The sequence below is a fragment of the Daphnia magna genome, linkage group LG7 (assembly GCF_020631705.1).
Source record: "Daphnia magna isolate NIES linkage group LG7, ASM2063170v1.1, whole genome shotgun sequence".
NCBI lineage: Eukaryota > Metazoa > Arthropoda > Branchiopoda > Diplostraca > Daphniidae > Daphnia > Daphnia magna.
This window is the reverse complement of record NC_059188.1, coordinates 11,419,075-11,438,829: the sequence shown is the minus strand read 5'-3', so window position 1 is coordinate 11,438,829 and position 19,755 is coordinate 11,419,075. Positions and strand designations below refer to the sequence as shown.

The 19,755-nt window shown below is 37.3% G+C and overlaps 2 protein-coding genes across 6 annotated transcripts; one reads left to right on the top strand and one right to left on the bottom strand.

The window, feature by feature from the left end:
• Nucleotides 1–278: 278 nt before the first annotated feature.
• Nucleotides 279–3,664, bottom strand: LOC116926314 (cytochrome P450 4c3). 2 transcript variants are annotated; one of them, XR_006649764.1, is made up of 13 exons: nt 3,414–3,664; nt 3,237–3,349; nt 3,071–3,161; nt 2,804–2,998; nt 2,645–2,711; nt 2,426–2,552; nt 2,237–2,354; nt 2,060–2,163; nt 1,918–1,986; nt 1,663–1,831; nt 1,418–1,597; nt 757–1,338; nt 279–699 (listed from the first exon to the last, which is right to left on the bottom strand). XR_006649764.1 is itself a non-coding variant. In XM_045177268.1 (12 exons), exons 1-12 carry the CDS (start codon nt 3,592–3,594, stop codon nt 1,166–1,168), a joined length of 1,587 nt encoding a protein of 528 aa, XP_045033203.1. In that variant the 5' UTR covers nt 3,595–3,664; the 3' UTR covers nt 279–1,165. The 2 variants fall into 2 exon arrangements, 1 of the variants encoding a protein (XP_045033203.1); XM_045177268.1 differs by having other exon boundaries at nt 279–1,338.
• Nucleotides 3,665–7,488: 3,824 nt separating this feature from the next.
• LOC116926360 (complexin) lies at nt 7,489–15,603 on the top strand. Of its 4 annotated transcripts, none has more exons than XM_032933222.2 (6): nt 7,489–7,719; nt 8,053–8,233; nt 10,858–11,019; nt 12,223–12,386; nt 14,560–14,695; nt 14,809–15,603. In XM_032933222.2, exons 3-6 carry the CDS (start codon nt 10,965–10,967, stop codon nt 14,880–14,882), a joined length of 429 nt encoding a protein of 142 aa, XP_032789113.1. In that variant the 5' UTR covers nt 7,489–7,719; nt 8,053–8,233; nt 10,858–10,964; the 3' UTR covers nt 14,883–15,603. The 4 variants fall into 4 exon arrangements, with proteins under 4 accessions (XP_032789113.1, XP_032789114.1, XP_032789116.1 ...); XM_032933223.2 differs by having other exon boundaries at nt 7,489–7,723; XM_032933225.2 differs by lacking the exons at nt 7,489–7,719; nt 8,053–8,233 and adding an exon at nt 8,433–8,616.
• Nucleotides 15,604–19,755: the final 4,152 nt, after the last annotated feature.

Below are 19,755 nucleotides of genomic sequence, written 5' to 3'. Positions count from 1 at the left end.
TTACAGTCGTGTCTTTGAACGTGAAAATGTTGGACACATTCCCAACATCCCAAATTGGCCAGCAACTTTTCCTTTCATCTTTGATCCCTAAATCAAAATTCAAATTTCTTTTTGCTTTCTGTCGACCGTATTATATATTTCAGAGGTTGGTGAATTCGTTCATCACGTCCTTTGTACAGCAGTGAAATCTGATGACAACAAACATGCCTAGACTTGCCAAACGCGTTCATTTTACATCCAAAATTTACATTAAAGGGTAACTTTCAATTGATCGCCAATTCATCGACCATGGGCTATTCCTGTATTTCGCATACATTTACGTACAATCCATTATAATGAGCAGTCACGTTTCATCATTGTTATGGACGTGTGACGGACTGGCTGACCTTTTAAACGGCCGCACATCGTAAAGGCAAATTTCAGCATGACGTGCGTTTTGAATAACTCAAAGCGACGCTTGGACTTTTGTTGATTGAAAAAGTTTTGCAGTGGACGCGTAGAGTTCCTATAATTGACACTTGCGGAGAAAAATAGCGACAATGGACACTGTGTCCATCGAAGACCAGCTGGACGGCGGATTGGATGGATATCGATTTTAGCCAATACAGTGGAGAATTCTCTTCTGGGTCGTTTCTTATATCCCCGCCTGGCAGACTTTAACCTCGTCATTGACATTTACAAAACCTTAGTTGTCTGAAACTGTTTAAAGTGAATCGTAATGTATATAGAGTTGTGTTTTTAATGTTGATGTAGTACTTGTTGCGGGATAAAATTTTAGCAAAAGCTATATGGGTTCCATTAGGCAATGTTCGTTGTGATAGTTGAGTGCACGCTGTGCTTATCCTTTTAACACAGCACGATAAGGGGCGCCCTCTTGGCCACATAAAAATAATAACTAAAGAAAAACGGGTAAATACTTAACGATATCGATTTTTTCCTTGAACGCAGGCGTTTGTCTAACGCGGGAGGAGAACGAGCAGAAAACAAGTGCACTTAAACACTTCAGAATAAAAGCCAATTTAAAAAAAAATTCGGTGGCCTAAGAATCTTCTTTTATCTATAGCCGATGCAGTTGACCGTTGGATCGCTGAAACTTGCGTCACTCCCTTCGTCTACGTTATAAAATGTATATGCACAAATCCAAGTGTTTTTCTTGTATATCTTATTAGGGGAGGTTAGATCTCCTAGAGACAATCACGCGAACGCCATTCTTTGGCTTTAGCATTATTGCAATGGTAGGTACTTCTAGCGGTGCAGACGGATCGGAGACGGAAAAGCGGAACCAACGAAGAAAATTGGCTATCACTACCCTCAGTTCGTACATGGCGTATTTTTGACCTGACATAAATTCGAAAAAATACTAGCCTATATTATCATCCACATGGAACACGTTTTGATTTGTGGAAATCGTTCATACCAATGCAGTTACGAGGACCAGCGCTAAATGGAACAAAGGCATACGGATGACGCCCTATGCTATTCTCCGGAAGAAATCGTTCCGGCTTGAAAGATTCAGGATCAGGGAAAACCGCGGGATTGCGATGCGTTGCATAGAAGTTGAGTATAACGGTCAAGCCCTTGGGCAGCGTGAAACCACCTGTCAATGAACATGTTACAATTAAAAACATAAAAAATACAGAGGGTTAAAAATCGTGTGTCTACCTGCTTGGATGTCTTCCGGAATGGATCGAAGCATTAGGGGGATGCCAGGGTACAACCTCAAAGTCTCTTTAATGCAGCAGTCCAAGTATTTGAGCTGCGCGAAATCGTTTGACGTGCAAGGGCGATCAGAATCACCAAACACCTCAGCCAACTCGTCAACTACTAATTGCTGTATGCGCAAAAAAAAACCCATCGTCCATTGAAATTCGTTCCAATTTGCTAATATTCGCCTTGGTCATATGTATATAGACCTACCTGATGTCCGGGATGCTTCGCCATCAGGTAAAAGAACATTGCAAGAGTGAAAGCTGTTGTCTCATGACCCTGCGCAAAAATTAGAATTCGCTGGCCAACGTCTGGGGGTAGACTTACGTATGTTTAGATGAAATCGAATTACCCCAATCATGAAGAGGCTAACTTCATCCCGGATTTGCACGTCAGTGAAGTTTGGATTTTCTTCCGAAGCCTTTAACAGAGTATCTAACAAAGCCGGCCTCTTTCCTGGAGTCAAACGCGAAATGCTATATTCTGACCAGGTTTAAATTAGACTCTAACTTTGTTTTCTTTCTCGTACTTGATGAATCCACGTTGTTTTCTTGGTAAATGCTATTGTTGACACCATCATTAGCCACCGGCTGATTGGAATGTTTCTCTTTTTCTTCTTTGAGCAATTGACGCCGGTCTTCGATTACCTGTTTCAATTTTGACGTATAGTCTATATGTAGTGTATTATATGACATGTTCAATCATGTTGGAGCCGTACCTGATCGTAGAATGCACGGGAAGCAGCAATGTGAAATGTGTTTAAACGGCTGAGACGGCTCAGTTTGAAAATCCATTTGATTTGAAGCCAAGGTTTCAGAAAACGTTCCATATGGATTCGGTGAATTCTGTTACATTGAGACATAATTATTAAAGAGTTCCTTTTTTTTTGAAGCCTTATTTCAACGACTATTTAAGACAACACAAACAAAACACTTACGCTTCCATGTTTTCAAGATATAGTTCCTTTTTCTCGTCAGTTCTAGGCTTTCGTCCCATGGACGTATCTTTTGGAACAAAAAAAACAAAACAACATTCATATCCCCATTCCACTTGGAGATGGTCAACACAATGAATTAGATGACACCGAGGAAATTACCACAGAGGATATCCAGAGTGAATCGTGTCATTATGGGCATAATATCGAACTCGATGTCCTTATGCGTTTCGATAGCCCCATCCAAAGTGCGGGCGCATTCGACACTTTTCTCGTTGAAGATGTCGACAAAACTGTTCAGGATTTGAAAATGAAACGCTGGCGTGAGCATCCGGCGGCGCTGCTTCCACTCTTCTCCTGTTTGTAATAGCCTTAATTATTCGTTTGCCCTACGTATAACAATGTGCCTCTCAATATTATTTGCCAAACCTGCCAGTACACCGATGCTGTCGCCAATATGTTCTTTGATCGGGTCACACTCTTTGGGTACTGGACCAATGATTTGGCATGACAAAATGGGCTGTTTTAAAGTTGTCAACAAAGTGTGAGAGCATGAATTGCATCGTCAAACAGTTTTTAAATTTTTATCGTATACCTGTAACAGCTCCGGTGACCCAATAATAACATACGGATAGTAAAATGTTAACCAAATGCGAAACATACCGCCATACTTTTGAATCCAGTCAAAGGTAAATTTCTTGAAAAGCTCTAAATGAAAACGAGATAATCGCAATTGGACATAATTGGTTGAATAGAAGAAAAAGAGGATTACCGTCGTAACCAGCATTCAAATCGAGAAGGTTGCCCAAAAATGGAAGACATTTAGGTCCTGGAATTGCATTGATGAGCCGTACGAACTGCGATCGACTCCAATACCAGACAGCCAACAAAATGGCCAAGGCCGTACATAATAAAAATGGACTCCAGTCATTAATTGCAGAAGTGATGAACATGTTCGTACAGTTTCGCACAATCGTTTCACAGTTGACACCTGATTGAAGTTTGAAATACGAATGAGTATATCCATTACATATAGTGGCTGGTAACATTAGACTTTTAGAAACTTTTTAAAAACTGATCCAGTTTATTTGGGGCTTTGGTATACAAACCTGAATATAGCATAGCTTGCACATAGAGGCACTATCATTGAACAGGTTACGTTTCTTTCGATTTCCTAAATAGAACGACTAAAAGAGAAATTTTTATTTAATTCAGTGCTTTTCAATTTGAGTGATTGTCATTGAACATCGAAAAACAAGTTTTGCTATATACGTGCACCAGACTATTTCGAATAGAAAGTCGATTTTATTTCTGATTCACGATCAGTAGAAAGTTGTCCAACACAAAATTTATTTGATAAACAGGTTATGTGTTATTTTCAGAACGCAAACACAAAAATGAAAAAAAAAAAAACAAAACAAAACATTTTTGGACTTTGATCCTTTCGTTTACTGATGAATACTTTGTGTTTGGCTCAATAACTTGAAGACTCTAATAAACCTATAGAAGACTGTGTCCAAGTATCTAGTTTCACATTCGAGAACTTCTGTGTATAGGCCTATAAGATTTTAAATTTGCATGTAGGCTATGTTCAAATGGACAGTGAAAGTTTCTGATTTGTCTATAGGCCTAATGCAAAACTGTCACCCTAAAAACACCTGTCCATAGAAGACCAATACGGTTGATTTGGATCAGCTCTTCTGCTGGTTGATTAGCAATGTGAAATTATCTATATACCAATAAGCCATAATTTGCTAAAGGCATTTCTTCAACTCTTTTCGTGAAATTTCCAGGAAATTTCAGTCTCTCAGAAACATTGACCTCATTTGCAATTACAGATTGAGAGGGTCTGTGGTTTCGCACATCAATGCATTGACAATAAGTTGTTTTATGAATAAATAAATGTGTCATGGATTTACTATGATTGTGAGTAAAAAATTACCATACTGTTCGCTATACGCTTGGAATACAAATTTCTCCCAGGGTAACATGCAAAGTGGGGGTGAACGCGGTGGATATGACACATTTTATTAGCAGCTGTCACATAAATAAAAACTCTACATAGTTTCATTGCTATTCCAAAATGGTGAACGTGCTGGACAACTGATACCAGCAGGCGCGATATTATTAGATCCTGATGGTATAAAACTAATAGGCTACACATAGGCCCCATATAGCAAAGGCCAACGCCAGTAATCAGTCGGCTATTCATCATATCTGGCTTTTGTTGTATTTAAAAGCTATTTACCTTTTAAGCCGAAAACCTTAAGATGGGAGCGACTCGGCCCAATGTTTATTTATGGATGGACAAGAGAGGCGTATTTAAAAAGTTACACAAGAACAAACACAAACGAAACATAATGATAAAAGGAAAGCCATTTTTATATAGACACCATATAGCCGGGTATATACCTGTAAAAGCTAAGTTATGTTGTGATGTATACACCTTTATGTTTGTTGGGTTTATTTTGCTCTTTGAATTTTTGGCTAACAATATAATCCTACAATGGACGCATCAGTGAGGTCGCCCTGAGTGTATAGTTTTTTTTTGGTTAGTATTTGCTCAATGCGATGGCTAAAAGATGAAGTCAACTTTAAGAAATCCTTATCCTTGTTTCTCATTTCTTATGTCCTCGCCCTCCACCTTAAGGAAAATAGCGAAAAAATCACTAACGAACCAAACAACAAATAAATGGACTAAAATTGAAGAGGCAACGGATTTTGTACATCCCGCCATTTCATAAGGACGGTTACGTAATACAAGTACAACATTGCCAAATCTTTCGTGATTACTAAGAATAAACCAGTAGACGGGATTATTGTAATGGAAGAGGTTAGTACCATAGTCTTTGATGTCTTTATCTTCTCTCAAGTGCTCTCCAGTTTTGTATACCGAGTTAATGCGATTGCGAAAAGCTTCGATGATTACATCGACGAACGTCTAATGCAAAAGAGCTAAACGAAGAAATGCCTTTATATCTCGGTTGCTATAAAAAGATCAGACGTACTTTAGGCTATAAAAATGCTAGTGAAAACCGATCGATCCATCAGCGATTCTAGTGCAACCTTATATTTACATTTTGTGCTAAAGAATAGAGAAAAGTAAATCCAATAAACAGGCCAGTCTAGATGTTTTATTTGCTTTTCTTGTCGGTCACGTACATATAGCATTTTTTGAATCTAATTCGCTGTGTGGACAAGAAAATGTTTGCACGTTGTAATGTAAGGAAATGGGTTATTGTGCCACATGTATAGACGGTGTATGTCTGCTGTTGCCACACATGCTGTTGATGCAAAAGGAAATGATGCTGTCAGGTTGATTGCCAACAGCAGACCAGCATTTGCTGTTCCGGATATGTTTCTGTTGCTTGGTGGGTTTTTTTCTTCTTTAAGAGGAAATGTCAAACGTATGGAAAAGTAAATAAGTTTTCCCTTACAAATCACCACCAAAGAAATAAGTGATTTTATATCTGTCAACTGACCCTAACCAAATTGAATTTTATTCATTTGTGCCAAAATGAGGTTTTCTCGTTCAATTATGTTTTATTACGCGGTCGAGAGACATCATGACCAATCGCAATTTCTGCTCTTTTAACCTTGATTGAATGTCACAGACCATCACAATTGGCGGCGTAATTTATATTCAATTGTTTATCCATCAGCATTGCAATTTCCTGATAACAATGCACCACTATTACGAATAACCGCACACCGTCCATACATGTCCACAACAGACATGTCTGAACCGGTATGAACATACTGACCAGCTATAGAATTTAATGCTATTTGTATATCGACTGTTTATTTGCATGTGATTTACATTAGACATGGGATTTACATATTTCTAATGGATAAATACCCGCCTATTCAAATTGTACGGGACAAGCCGACAGCGAAAACAGCCTATTGTAAATGTAAATGCGCACAGAAGAACATTTGAATGTTACACATGTCCTTAAGACTATAGTATTATCTTACGGGCCTGCGTTCATCAATCTGTCTGCAACCACACATTTGCATAAAGTGGTATATGGTGGTAGAGTTTACGTGTCCCCATTGCATGTACATTTATTACCCTTATTTTTTGTTTGCCTAGTATTACGTTTAGTTGATAGGAAAGACCATGTTAATTAAATGCTTGATTATCCAGTAATTAGACAGCATGAAAAAAAACAAAAAAAACAGTGGAAGAAAATTATGCGTGGAATGTATCCAAGTGTAAGTACGAAACATATCAAATGCGGAAGAAGGGGGGTCTCCTAACCACTGAAAAAAGGAGGTGGGCGTTGAGGCGAATAAGGATATCACCAGGAAACGGGCGTGTACTATAAATAATCTACAAAAAAAGGAAAAATCCAATGCCAGCAAAAACCAAGAAGACAACAAAACACGTGAAAAATAAAAGCAGTAGACCTATATACCCAGTAGCTGCGGTGGCGCTGATGCTTGTCCCTTACAGAAAAAAAATAATTATTTAGAAAAAAACAAAATGATAATAAGAAAAAAAAAAAGAATAAAAAACCTTGCATAGAGTTCTACACACACACACACACACATGGATCAATATTTGAGAGAGGGAAAGGGACGAAGAGCGGATACGTCACACTATTCGGGCGGCGCCGCGGCGGCGCTTGAAGGTTGGCGCATCTCTACTTTCTCCCGTTTTATGCATTTTCTGACAGCATGACAGAGAGAGACCCACGAACTGATAGTCAAACTGCTGGCCAGCGATTCGGTACAGGAGGATTCCCTTTTTTTTTTCTTTTATGCCACCCACAGTGGGAGAATTACTACTACTACTACACACACACACATATAAGCCAGAGAGGGAGAAAAGGCCGGTGGTGGCGCTGGATCGTCTTCAGTGCAGTTTCGGATTTCGACCGATCAACGTGTCCAAAACAAATTTTTGTCTTTTTCTACTTCTTTCAGAGGGGGGAAAAGAAATAGGACATTTTAAGACAAAAATTTAATACAATTTTAAGAATTAAAAAAAAAAAAATTTAAAATAGTATTGGCAACATTCCAACAATTCTTCTGAGCGGCGCCATTTTTCAGCTGCTATCGATTCCAGTGTGGTGTGTGCGTGTGTCATTTTGCTGACAATTCATTCCATCATATGAAATAGAATTGATTCGATTTCCTTCTTCTTTTTAGAAAAAACAAGAAAAAGAATTATTTTTCTTTCTTCCAAATGTCCTTTGTTAGCTTTGTTCATTTAATTGCACTTGAGATCTAAAATATGTGGTACTCTGTAATGTTAAACACGAGGCTGGATGTTGAACCTTGAAACTTTGCTGACGATTCTTGATTTTTCTATCGGTGGTGTCTTTCTCTAAAAAAGTATCGAAAGAAACACTTTTACTTACATTCGTTTCTTTTCTATCTTTTTTCTATTTTTCTCTATATAGTTTCCTTCTTCCTTCCTTCTTCCTTCTTCTTTCCTTTTTCCTATTTCTCTCGTCTATCCACTTCAATCGTCACTTCCAATTCACACGAAACAAAGTACGTCTTCAGTGCGACACACATTTTTCTACTTGGCCAATTCGTCGAAACCAGAACAACATTCTACTCAATTACGTTTTGCTAAAGGTAAGGCAAAAACATCGTAATTTTGTTTCGAAATGACCGTGTCATTCTTTGATAGAAATGTGAAGCCCAATTAGCATGTGAAATTTAGTGCCGATACGTTCCGTTAGATGTCAGAGCGAATTTTTCACTTGACTATCTCGGAATTGTTGTAATTTTTTACGCGTTGTTGCATAAGTGATTCGTGTATACGTTACAGTGTCTGGTAGACATTATACCTTTACGTTTACGTAACTTTGTGTTTATTAGAAATTGATTTTTGCGTGCGTTGTAAAAATCTAGCGAGTGTGTCCTATTGGAAAACTAAGTAGAAATAATTTATTTGAGGCCTAAAAGGACATTAACATAATATTGTGTCTAGAAAAGAGCTTACGGATGTAATATTTGTAAGTGGGCCTCTATATCTCAACGTGTACAAAAAATTAAGGAGTACAGCTCATGTCTTTTTCATTTTGAGTTACACTAAGTTTTAAAGTTTATTTTATGAAAAATAACTGAAGACTGAAAAAGACAAGAGAGGTATAGTGAAACAGCTGTGCCACTAACTATCGATAGATAAATTCGTATCCTCTTCTATTAGAAAATTCATTTTGAGTTTACTTTGTGAGTCGGCTGTTTGTCAACCAGCTGTACGCCGTTATTAAAACTGAATTGTGGAATGCAGCATGTCATACTGTACTGATTATGTGTATATAAATATCATGCATAACCTTTAAAAAAAAAATATCGATTTTCCTTCAATTTCTGACATTTTCTGCAGGAAACACGTTGTCGCCAAAACGCCTTTGTAGTTTAACGCCTGTGTAGAAGGCCACATTAAAAATATTTCTATATTGCTTCTTCATCCAGGGTACATTTTGGCGTGCGGGATTGAGTACAATCGTGTCCGTACTTGACTCTCTTATCTTTTTTCAGCATAGACATGTCCGGAAAGGGTGTAGATGTGTGTGTTAGGCTTCTATTGGTCAGAAGGTCTACAATGCCCTCTGGCATTATATAGATCCCCCTTGTTGGGAAATCCAATTAGTGTAACATGTAGGCCTTCTAGATTTCGGTGGCGACAGATCACACATGGCACTTTCCTTTATCTAATAACTAGCTTTCTACTCAATATCTATTACAAACGATCGCAGAAAACAGCTAAAGCAAATTTTCTAATACTTCAGCGAAATAGAGTAATAATAAGCCCACAAAGAAATGAAATTGTTCGTGGAAATGATTGTCCGTTTACACCAATGGTGTTAAAACACAAAAAGACACAAAAAGAGTTAATTGACCTTTAAAGAGCGGAAATTGTCTATCCAAGGTCGACGCCTAAGGTGCTTTGCCCCGGGGGGACTAATATTCCCCCAAAATGAAATAGCACCATCTATTGTGCGCTAATTATTTTTGAACAAAGGGCTTTTTTAAACGATAGCCAGGGTGCAGCACCTGCTTCGTCTCGCTATACAAATCTTCTAGTCAGTGTGTGCTCTGTCTTTGTGGACGATCAATGTCGTGGTCGAAAAACTTTTTTTTAACCCTCTCTTCTACAAAGTCCGTTTCTCTGTGTGTGCGAGTGTCTGTGTGTGTATCTTTTCACGTAGCTTCCCCAAAAACAGGGATGTAATATCCATCTAGGATTTTCCAACTCACGCAATGATGCATGCTATACACAGCTGTTGTGTCCCTTTCGGGGGGAATCATTATTCCCAATGCTGTTGCCAGCAGTAAAGAGCACGCACGCGGTGCACGCAGCTGTTTCAACCCCAACTTGAAATGTAAGAAAGTTTTTTTTTTTTTTTTTTTTTTTAAGGTTGATGTACATTTATCCCTAGATTATTACCGGGAAGGGTCTCAATTATTACCAAAGTTTATATGGAACCAAATCGATTTTTTTCTTCTTTACGTCCATTTTTTTTTTCCTGTTCTGCCAGAGGGGGGCAAATAACTTTGGTATGTGTGCGGTTGTATCGATTATCTCTCCCCGCCAACAGCTCGGCACTCTGTAAAAATGACTTCAGATCCCGTAGTCTGACAAGAGGGTCGTTCTTTTCTTTTCTTTTTCTTTTAGCGCTAATCAAATCAGAGAGAGAGAGAAAAAAAAAAATTCGTGTATTATTAGGGCGTCGTTTTTTTTCCTTCTTCTTCTTTATCAACACGCTGTTATTTATTTATTCTTTTAAATCCTAAATGTATTGTGTAGATAAATGGAAGAAGCTTGTTTATTTACAATAGCAATCCCAACAGACTTTTGGTTTTGTGTATCAACTTTTGTCTGACTGTTTTTGTTGTTTTTTTGTGATTCTTTACAAGACGTAAACATTTGAAGGTCTGAGACACTCCGACCGAGATTGAAAATAAATGGCATTTTGTCATTTTTTCGTTTATTCTAAATCTTCTGTGTGTCGTGAAAGACGCGTGCGTTGATTGAATTACACACAACGCCATCTAGTAATTGAATTATTGCGGCATATTTATATTTCCCTATGAATAGATGTCTACCCTTGATATAGCCCATTGTTATTGATATTAGTTTATTGTTGGATTTGTACGTTCGTTAAATTCGTTATAAGACGTCGTATTTACGTTGGGATTTATTAGTTTATTTGTATGCTAAATTTCTTTTGTTGTCTTTCTATTATCAGGACGTGTTACTTAATTAAACTGCCACACATCTCTTTTCTCCCGAAAAATTCAGCGCCTAATTGTCTGAAATTCTACTGATTCCACGTGAAAAGAAGTTGGAAGCACCATGGCGGCTTTTGTGGCTAAACAAATGCTTGGAAGCAAAATGAACGCTGTCAAAGGTACACACAAACAAATATTTAATTAAGTTTATTAGTGTACACTTTCGTGCACTTTGGAGGCTAAACGTGTGTAGCAAAAAAATTAAATTGAATAATGTAAACAAAAACAAAAAAAAAGATGTGAACTCGACGAGCGTCGAACCTACGACCCTCTAATCCACATGCTTGGAAATTCACAAGTAAAATTATTTTAGTTTTCGTATATTTTGTAAGTCCTTTGAGGTTACTAAAGGTACACTGTTATTTAAATATTTGTAGAAGGCAGTCTGACAATTGAATTTTCGAAGTTCTAGACCCAATTGCTCGTACACAGACATGATTCAATCAGACAGCTGACTAGCACATGGTTGATGTATGCTGTGTTTAGAGTGCATCGTGTCCTTTTCATGTCACACATGTTGAGATGATCTTTTTGAGCGTGTTCTAGATACATATTTGCGTACAGAGTACAATCTTTATCTTGCGAACGCCGATTATGTATTAAAAAAAGGCGTTTGAAATACAAACAGCAAACAACAACATTGAAAGCAAATGATGTATACTCTCCATATGTATACAAAGGAAAGTATATTTACATGGCAGCTATTGGGGCAGAACTTACGGGCCTTAGCTGATACTGCAGTCTTTTTGTGTGTGTGTGTGTGTGTGGCCCTTGTAGATAGAAGCCGAGATGTTTTGATGGAGTCTTGTTAAAAAAGAAGAAAAAAAAAATCAATCTTCTTTTTTCGTTCTATCCGAAATGCTGCAACTTTGAGAAGATGACAGCACTCCGGGGCTTAAAAATCCATCGCCAACCCAAGACGGGCATATATTAACAATTTCCTCCCCTTTTCCCCTCCTTCTTATATGGATTTTTGAACGATCGACATCGATGGTCTGAGAAATAGCATGCCAGCGCTGCCAAGTTTCTTACTATGACGATCCATTTATCAAAATGCCCAGAGCTGGGTTAATGGGTTGATATTCCGGAGTTTGACGGCGCATCCAGGGTTCAACGCCCCGCTACTATAATTTATCACCAGATGGGCAAAATAATTTGAAGTAGAAAAGTTCATTTTTTTTTTTTTTAGTGCTATACTATTCTATAATAATAGGAAAATAGTTACGTTTGAACGTTTATAAACGTATTCGATGTATTACAGCCTAAATAACGTAATTACTTTTCATTTAGAATTGGAATAAATTCTGATTTTGCGTTCATAGGTCTGGGAGGAAATGATAGCGAAGATGGTGACACCAAAGACAAAGACGATGAGGCCGAGCGTGAGCGTTTGGAGGCCATCAAGGAGGCCGAAGATCGCCGCAAGGAGAAACACCGCAAAATGGAGGCCGAACGCGAAAACATGAGACAGGACATCCGCGACAAGGTACGAAAACAAAAATTCAATGGCTCTCTTAGACATTTTTAGTTATTCAACTTGAATCCGATAAACTTCCGGGTACGTATACAATTTTTGATTAAGTATAAGAGCCTACTATGCGAGTACAGGTCAAGGAGGTCGTTAAAAAAAAAGAAACGCTGCCGAGCTTAATTTTCTACTTGTAATTAACGAGGCTCTTGTCACACTTGGTCCCATTGTCCATTTACGGCGCTTTAGTGGAATGAAGAGGCGTATAGAAAGGGAAGAAAAGATTCCATCCCATTTTCTTTTGATCATTCTTTTCCGTTCTTTTCGTACTCATACAAGCCACACGCCCGAGCTAGTAACAGATCTTCTGATTTGTGGAAATAATCCTGAACTCTCTCTATATATATATATATATACTACATGTAAGAGGATCGACATGAAAGCCGTTGTCGACAGTGGCAGCAGTCAACTCAAAAGCGGGTCGATCAAGGATCTGTCCGGAGAGATTTTCTCGCTTTGATGTCGTGTGTGGGTTTTTGCAAAAACCATTTTTTTTTTTTTTCCTGCCCTTTATAACAGAAAGAGGCACTGGCAGTAGAGAATATAAATAACATAACGGAGAAAGAAAAGGAAAATCCTTTTTGTTGTTGGGACTGACTTTCCAGTGTGTCTGTAGGATCAAGGCAAGATGAGTCGACACGTCTTTTTATAAAATTTGACGAAGAACATGGACAACCAAATTGTCTCATGTTTCATGTAGTAAATGCGGATTGATCGACTTCTTCTTAAAAACAAAAGTAAAACGCGACGCATGATTTTTGTTGGTTTCTTTAACTACAGTAAAAGAACTCCGTTTTTTTTTCAATGATCGGACAATAGATGGCACTATTCCAGGACATGTGATTTTCAACATTTCTTTTATATGGTCCAAAAGCGGGAAGCGGAAACAAGAAGAAAAAAAGGAACATTAGGGAAGGGGAAGGAAATGGACCAGAGATATATAGACCTTTTTTGCTTTCTCTTTACTACAAGATATATATATGTCTATGTATGGAGGAAAGAAAGCACTTCCGCAGCCGGGCGGACTTGGCTAAAGAACAAAATACATAAAAAAAAAAGAGAGAGAGAGAGAGGAATAAGTTCTATCGATCGTTGGACACGATAAATCACGCTCGTTTTTTTTTTTGTTTTTTTGTTTTTTTTATTCGAACCAAATGGATAGATTGGGATCTTTCAGCTGACGTTGTTGTCTATCTCGAGAACATAACAATTCGTTATGTGAAAAGAAAAAAACATCAAGCGATGAACTAACTACCCTACTGGGAGGTTAAGATTTCTATTCCATTGTATGTGAGTATCTTGGGAAACTAGAGATCAAAGTGCGTGCGTATTTGCCAAATCGAAACATTTGTATCCAATTGTATCTTGCAAAAAAAAAAATAGGGATGATAGTGAAAGACGGGTTTTTCTTCTATCCTACTGGAAAATAAAAATAAAAACTGTTGTATCATAATGATGCCCAGGATAGTGATAAAAAAAGGGGGGTTTCCCTAATAATGTAACGGTACAGCCAAAGCAAAACGAGAAAAAAACAGATCGATACATTCGTCGTTTCGGTCGATTGATATCACCCGATGAACATTTTTCTTTTACAACGCAAAAATGCAGCAGCGAAAATGGGATTAAATAATAATTTATGTGTCTTGAGTGATTCTTATTGATTCACTCTAAATGGGATCGACAAATTTTCGTTGGTAATGCACTTACACGGTATATAGGAGGAGGAATCGATCAGCTGACCACGGGCTGCTGCCTGGATCAATGTTGGCTCGTGTCGACAGAAATTGAACGGATAGCAGCCATTCTCTTTATTGATAACACGGAGATGCTGGTCCTCTCCTCCGCCACGGGCAATTGATTATTTTGGGCCTTTTGTTCTGCGTCTATAACAATTGATTAGGATTTCTATTGCACGCCAAACGGCGAAAAACTGCGAGAATTAAACTTAAATCGTTGTTGGGTTCAGAGTAGAATTTAACCTCATTTCGATTTAAGTTGAATAGAGTCAAATTCAGCAAGGAAAAATACGTAATTATCGATAAGATGTGTAGGCTAGTGGTGTGGAGGCCGTTCTACGGGTTTCAGCAGATGTTCATTTTCGTCTGAATTTGTTGTCTCTTTGAATGTGCAGTACAACATCAAGAAAAAGGAAGAAGCTCCTGAAGCCGAGACTCAAAAGGAACCTGACAATCCTTTGATGCGGAAGAAAAAAACGCCCGAAGAGTTGGCCAAAGAAGCCGAAGAAGCCGACCAGGACGAATTGACAAGTAGGTTACGCGGAACGATCTGGTTTTTTCAATTATTTTCCATTCAAAAATGGTTTTTTGGATGGAAATCAAAATGAACATTGATCGTCTGATTGAAATCTATCTTTGGGTAGAACTGAAAAACACCCTGGAGACTCAGGTGAACGAGTGGAAGTCGCAGATCGAGAGCAAGTGTATCGTTCAATAGATGTCACTTTGCCCACGTACTAAACAAACTGAAACCTGTGCCGACCCGAGGGAAACCCTAAACAGCAGCAAGTTCCACATGTCATTATTTAAAAAGAGAAAGAAAAAAAAAATTGAATGAACTTTCAAAATTACAGCGTGACGGCAAACATCAGCGGAATAATTAAAAGACGTGTTATATAAATTGAATTGAAAATATCCATCGAAGACTTACACACACACATACAGACCTCTGTAAACCAAGCCCCTCACCCCGTTTTTGTTAGATTGTTATCTTCTCGAAATGTTTTCTTTTTCTTTTTCTTCGTGCTGTATAGTTCATTAGTGTAGAGGGAAAATTTGGGGGGATGGGGTGGGTTGGGGTGGGGGGTGTATTCCTCCAGTGAAGCAACGATGCGTTAAACTATGCAAAAACCAGAGAGACGGGCAAACAAACCAAAAAGAAAAGAAAAACACAATTTTTTTTTTCAATTTTATGTCACATAAATCTAAAACAACTGGGAAAATGGATGAAACAACAACAGTATCATTTATTTTATATTTTTGTTGTATCGTTACGTGTCTTATTCCTTGTTTATAATTTGTCAGGTGTGTTTAAATAACGTTCCAATAAAAGTACGTTCATTCCGCTCCCTGAATGCGTATGTAGTCCGTAAGGGCTATGTATCAATTCCGGTCTTCTTTAAACAAACAAGAAAATAGATATTTGATATAACGGTTAAGTTTTGTTATTCCGTTTTTGCACTCGTTGTTGTTTTGACGTGATATGTATACATTTACCTTGTTGCTCCTTTAGAATTGCAACGTTGTAAAAGTATTATATGACGCCATCATTTCCCCCCTTTTAAAAAACACGAAAAATACAGCTGTTTTTTTGTTGTTGTTTAAATTATACCACCCATTTCCATCTGACTAGAAAATCAATCTTCCCCTGAAATAATAATTTATTATTGATTTGAATTTTGTAATAATCTCAGTTCTAGAAAGAGAGAGAGAAAGCTGTAACAATTTTATATAGGTCCGTCATGTATAATTCATTAGGCTATTATCTCCCCCCTCCGAAAAATCATTTTTAGTCATGTGTGTGTACCGTGCTGTGTGTGTCGTGTGTGTGTGTGTAACACCACCGCCTGCTGTTATAATCCTATAAATATATTTATAGGCTTTTTTTAAGAAAAAAAAAACGCAAACCAAAAAAAAAAAAAAAAAAAAAGGAAAAGATAATCCAACGATCCGACGTAGCCTTTATTGTATAGTGTCATCGCAATTATCGTATATTACATATAATCTTTTCCTTTTGTTTCCATACGACATTCTTATTTCCTTTCTTCCTCTACCCCCACGGCTCTTCTCTCTCTATTTCCGTATATTTTGTTATACTAAGTTGATTATCCCTTTCCTCCAAAATTTATATACATATAGCATAGATGTGTATGTACCGCTGCTGATGTCCTCTTTCTCTCTCTCTCTATATATATACTTAAAAATGCAGAAAAAAAAATTTTTTTTTGGTGGTGAAATGGAAACAAATTTGTATTTGGCTATTATTAAGTTTCATCGTTTAATTATTATTTTTTTCAAAAATGTGTTCAGCCAATTTCCCAGTTCTCCGTTAAGTTATTTGACAGAATATTTACAATTCAATGGTTGCTGGATGTTTTGGAAAAAAAAAAAGGAGATAAATTAAAACTACACACACATACACTTACACACGCGTTGTTGTTTGTTGCTGTACGTTATATTGTGTTGTTGATCATCTTTATTATTATTATTAATCCCATCAGCATAAACGCTATACCGTTTCATTTGGAATTGAAAAAAAAAAGAAAAGAAAAAAAAAAAAAGAAGTTTTACTGGACTTTTTATTTCAAAAATGTTTTGTGCAAAAAGTGAACAGCCGGCCTCACAACAGGGATTAATTATACACACTCACAGAATAAATGGAGAATCCCATGCAGCACAATTTTTGAGCCATCATTCCCAACTTATTTTGCAAACTCGGCCAAAAGAAAACTTTGTCTTTTTCTTTCCGGGCTTGTGTTTGTGTGTGTGTGTGTGTACTAATTGACCGAGTATGATACCCCTGGGCACATCACGTTATAGAGTCGTTATAACGCACATTTATAGCTCCTATCCAAAAGGGGTGAACAATTGAATAGAACTAATAGACGAATTAAAAGAATGCTCTCGACTATTCGATGTAGGCGTTTGCAACTATCGATTTCAAAGTGGGCAATATCGATCAGATTATAAGAGGAATTTATTAGTCTACGTTCATAGAGCAAGTGATCTGATTCAGCCTCGTTTCATCCGCGTTTTAAAAAAAAGAATTTCAAAGTTAGGTTTAACAATAACGTATGGCTATTTACTATAGTATTTATTTGATTAGATGAATTTGGAGAACATTTACGATTTAATCGATCACTGTATTTATACGTGTGTTTTTTTTTATACCATCAATTGTAGTCTATACATGAATATTTTTCTACAGCACGGCTCACCCATCACTTTCGTCTTTTCTCTTTCCATTTCGTAACAAGCGAGCAACTGAAAGGCGATCGATCAGCACGAAATGTCGTGACACACAAAAGACAACCCCCCTCCCTCTTCTCTTTTTATGTTTTTCCTTCTCGTTTTTACATATATACACGCATTTCTTTTTGTTCCCCTTCATTTATTTGGCGACGAGCCAGCGGCTAAAAGAAAAAAGGCCAAAGAAAAAAAATAAGTTCCCAGAGTCTACACGCGCGTCTGTATAACAAGGAAGGGAACTGGGTTCGTTCTTTCTCAGTATAAAGATCTGACGATGAGAAACAGGAAGAGAAAAAAAAAAACCTCGTCGAAAAATAAGAAATCAATCGGCTGAGAACTGACTTTCTATATATTGTGTGCCTTGGTCGCGCTCTCGTCCGTCTTCTTTTCGATCGGCAAAAGCACAATCGTGAGTATTTCGATCGATATTTGCATCGATCTCGCATGCACAGAACGCATACCTCTACAAATTCAGCATGAAGTATACATGTTATTACGCAGCAGCTGATTGGGGCTTCGCCAATGATCGTATACAGTTTCTTCATCTATAGAAGGCCATCAAGTTTGAATCATTTGTTTACATAGATATAGGCTATATTGGTATATGTAAGATGTTATGGTGGTTTGCGTTTACGAAAAAGTCATCAGACTAAAATCATGTGTGTTTATTTGGTATAGCAGTTTTCGCTGTATGCGTAATAGGCTATAGGCAAGTAAATAGTGAGATTGGATTGGCACCAAGAGAATATGTTGCTGGAACGAAATGGACACAGTCTTTATATCTGTGCATAATATATTTTTTTAAAGAATAAGAGTTCGGGTCTTCTTTGACTTTTTATCGTCTACTATATACTTCGTTCGCCTGAAAGCAAATTCCATCTATATACGAAACAGCAGCACTTTGATCTTCTTCTTGTGTGTTTACATGGTCCCTTTTATTTATTTTTATTTTTTCATATGATCTGCCAAAGATAGAAGACGTTCGTTGGGTTCAAGTTGGGTGTGTCTTGGCAAACAATCGTATATAAGCAAATAAATCCTTTCATATATATTCCGATTTCAACGAATAAATATACAGGTCGTAAATGATGATGTCATTCATTTGATGCAAACGACGCTTTTTTTTAAATATCGACGGCCATTTCAGAAATAATTGCCATCAAAGATGATGATGAAAACGTTAGTATACTCGACTGAAACACTGACCATAAGTATAGAAGTAACTATCTGAAATAAAACATATTCAGATTCTTATAGAGTTTATAGTATATGGGAATGTCTCGTGTCAAAACTTTTTATTTTTCTACGCAAGTTTCATAAAAGAACACCGCCCTATATTTGAGTTGCGCTCTTTCTTATATATACGGTCCAAGTATATAAGAGTTATGTAGGAAATATTACACTGTAATGGGATCAACTATTTTCGACATCGGAGTTGTCTCCCTCAGGATATTTATAAACGCCTTTTGCGGTCACTTGCGCGGATATGTCTTTTTCTTTTCTGCGATGCAGCATCGATCCCAATTTCCTGATACCCCAAAAATCTATTTATATGCATACATAGGAATTGCCAGGCGAAATTAAATTTCCATTTTTACATAATAGCAACTTCACACTTATTTTTCCTACTTAAAAAAAAAAGATATTGAAATTGCTGCTAAATGGAATTGGAGCAATATAACGTGAACGTCCTATTCTCGGTCCTACTAAACGAAAAAAATTTGATGGAAAAATGTTTAAGAGAATTTTTAGACAGCCTCATGATGCTCCATGTAGGCTGTTTTATGCACATAATATGTAAGCCATTTTGTTAGATTACATTCCTGACAGCAAAATGGAAAACTGTAGGCCTGCAATCCACATTACACAATGCGTGTCACGTTTTTACAATATTTCATATCCGTTATAAATTATATCGTGAAATGCGCAAATATCCACTCGAATAAATTTTGCTGCTGTCTAATATCTATTTCACGCGATATATATTGCCATGACAGGTATGGTTTTTTGTTTCTTTCAAACAATCAAAAATCATTTACGTTTAGATGTTCCATTTTTGCGTGTGTAGACAACAGAAAAGGGGGTAAGTGAAAGAAAGTGTGTTTGTGCATTGCAGCAATCAGCCCTTTCGTTGTTTGGTTTTATTTTACTGATAGAATAATACACTTTCTAATATTCCTATATTAGAGGGAAAAAAAAGTATAGGCTATCCTGCACAGTATGTGCTGATGTGAGCAAAAAGAAAGAAGAAAAAACAGAAAGCAAGGGTCCCAATGCTGTTGGATATATAACAGCACAATCCAATTATTTCTGGCTGTACTGTCGCCATATATCCAATAACC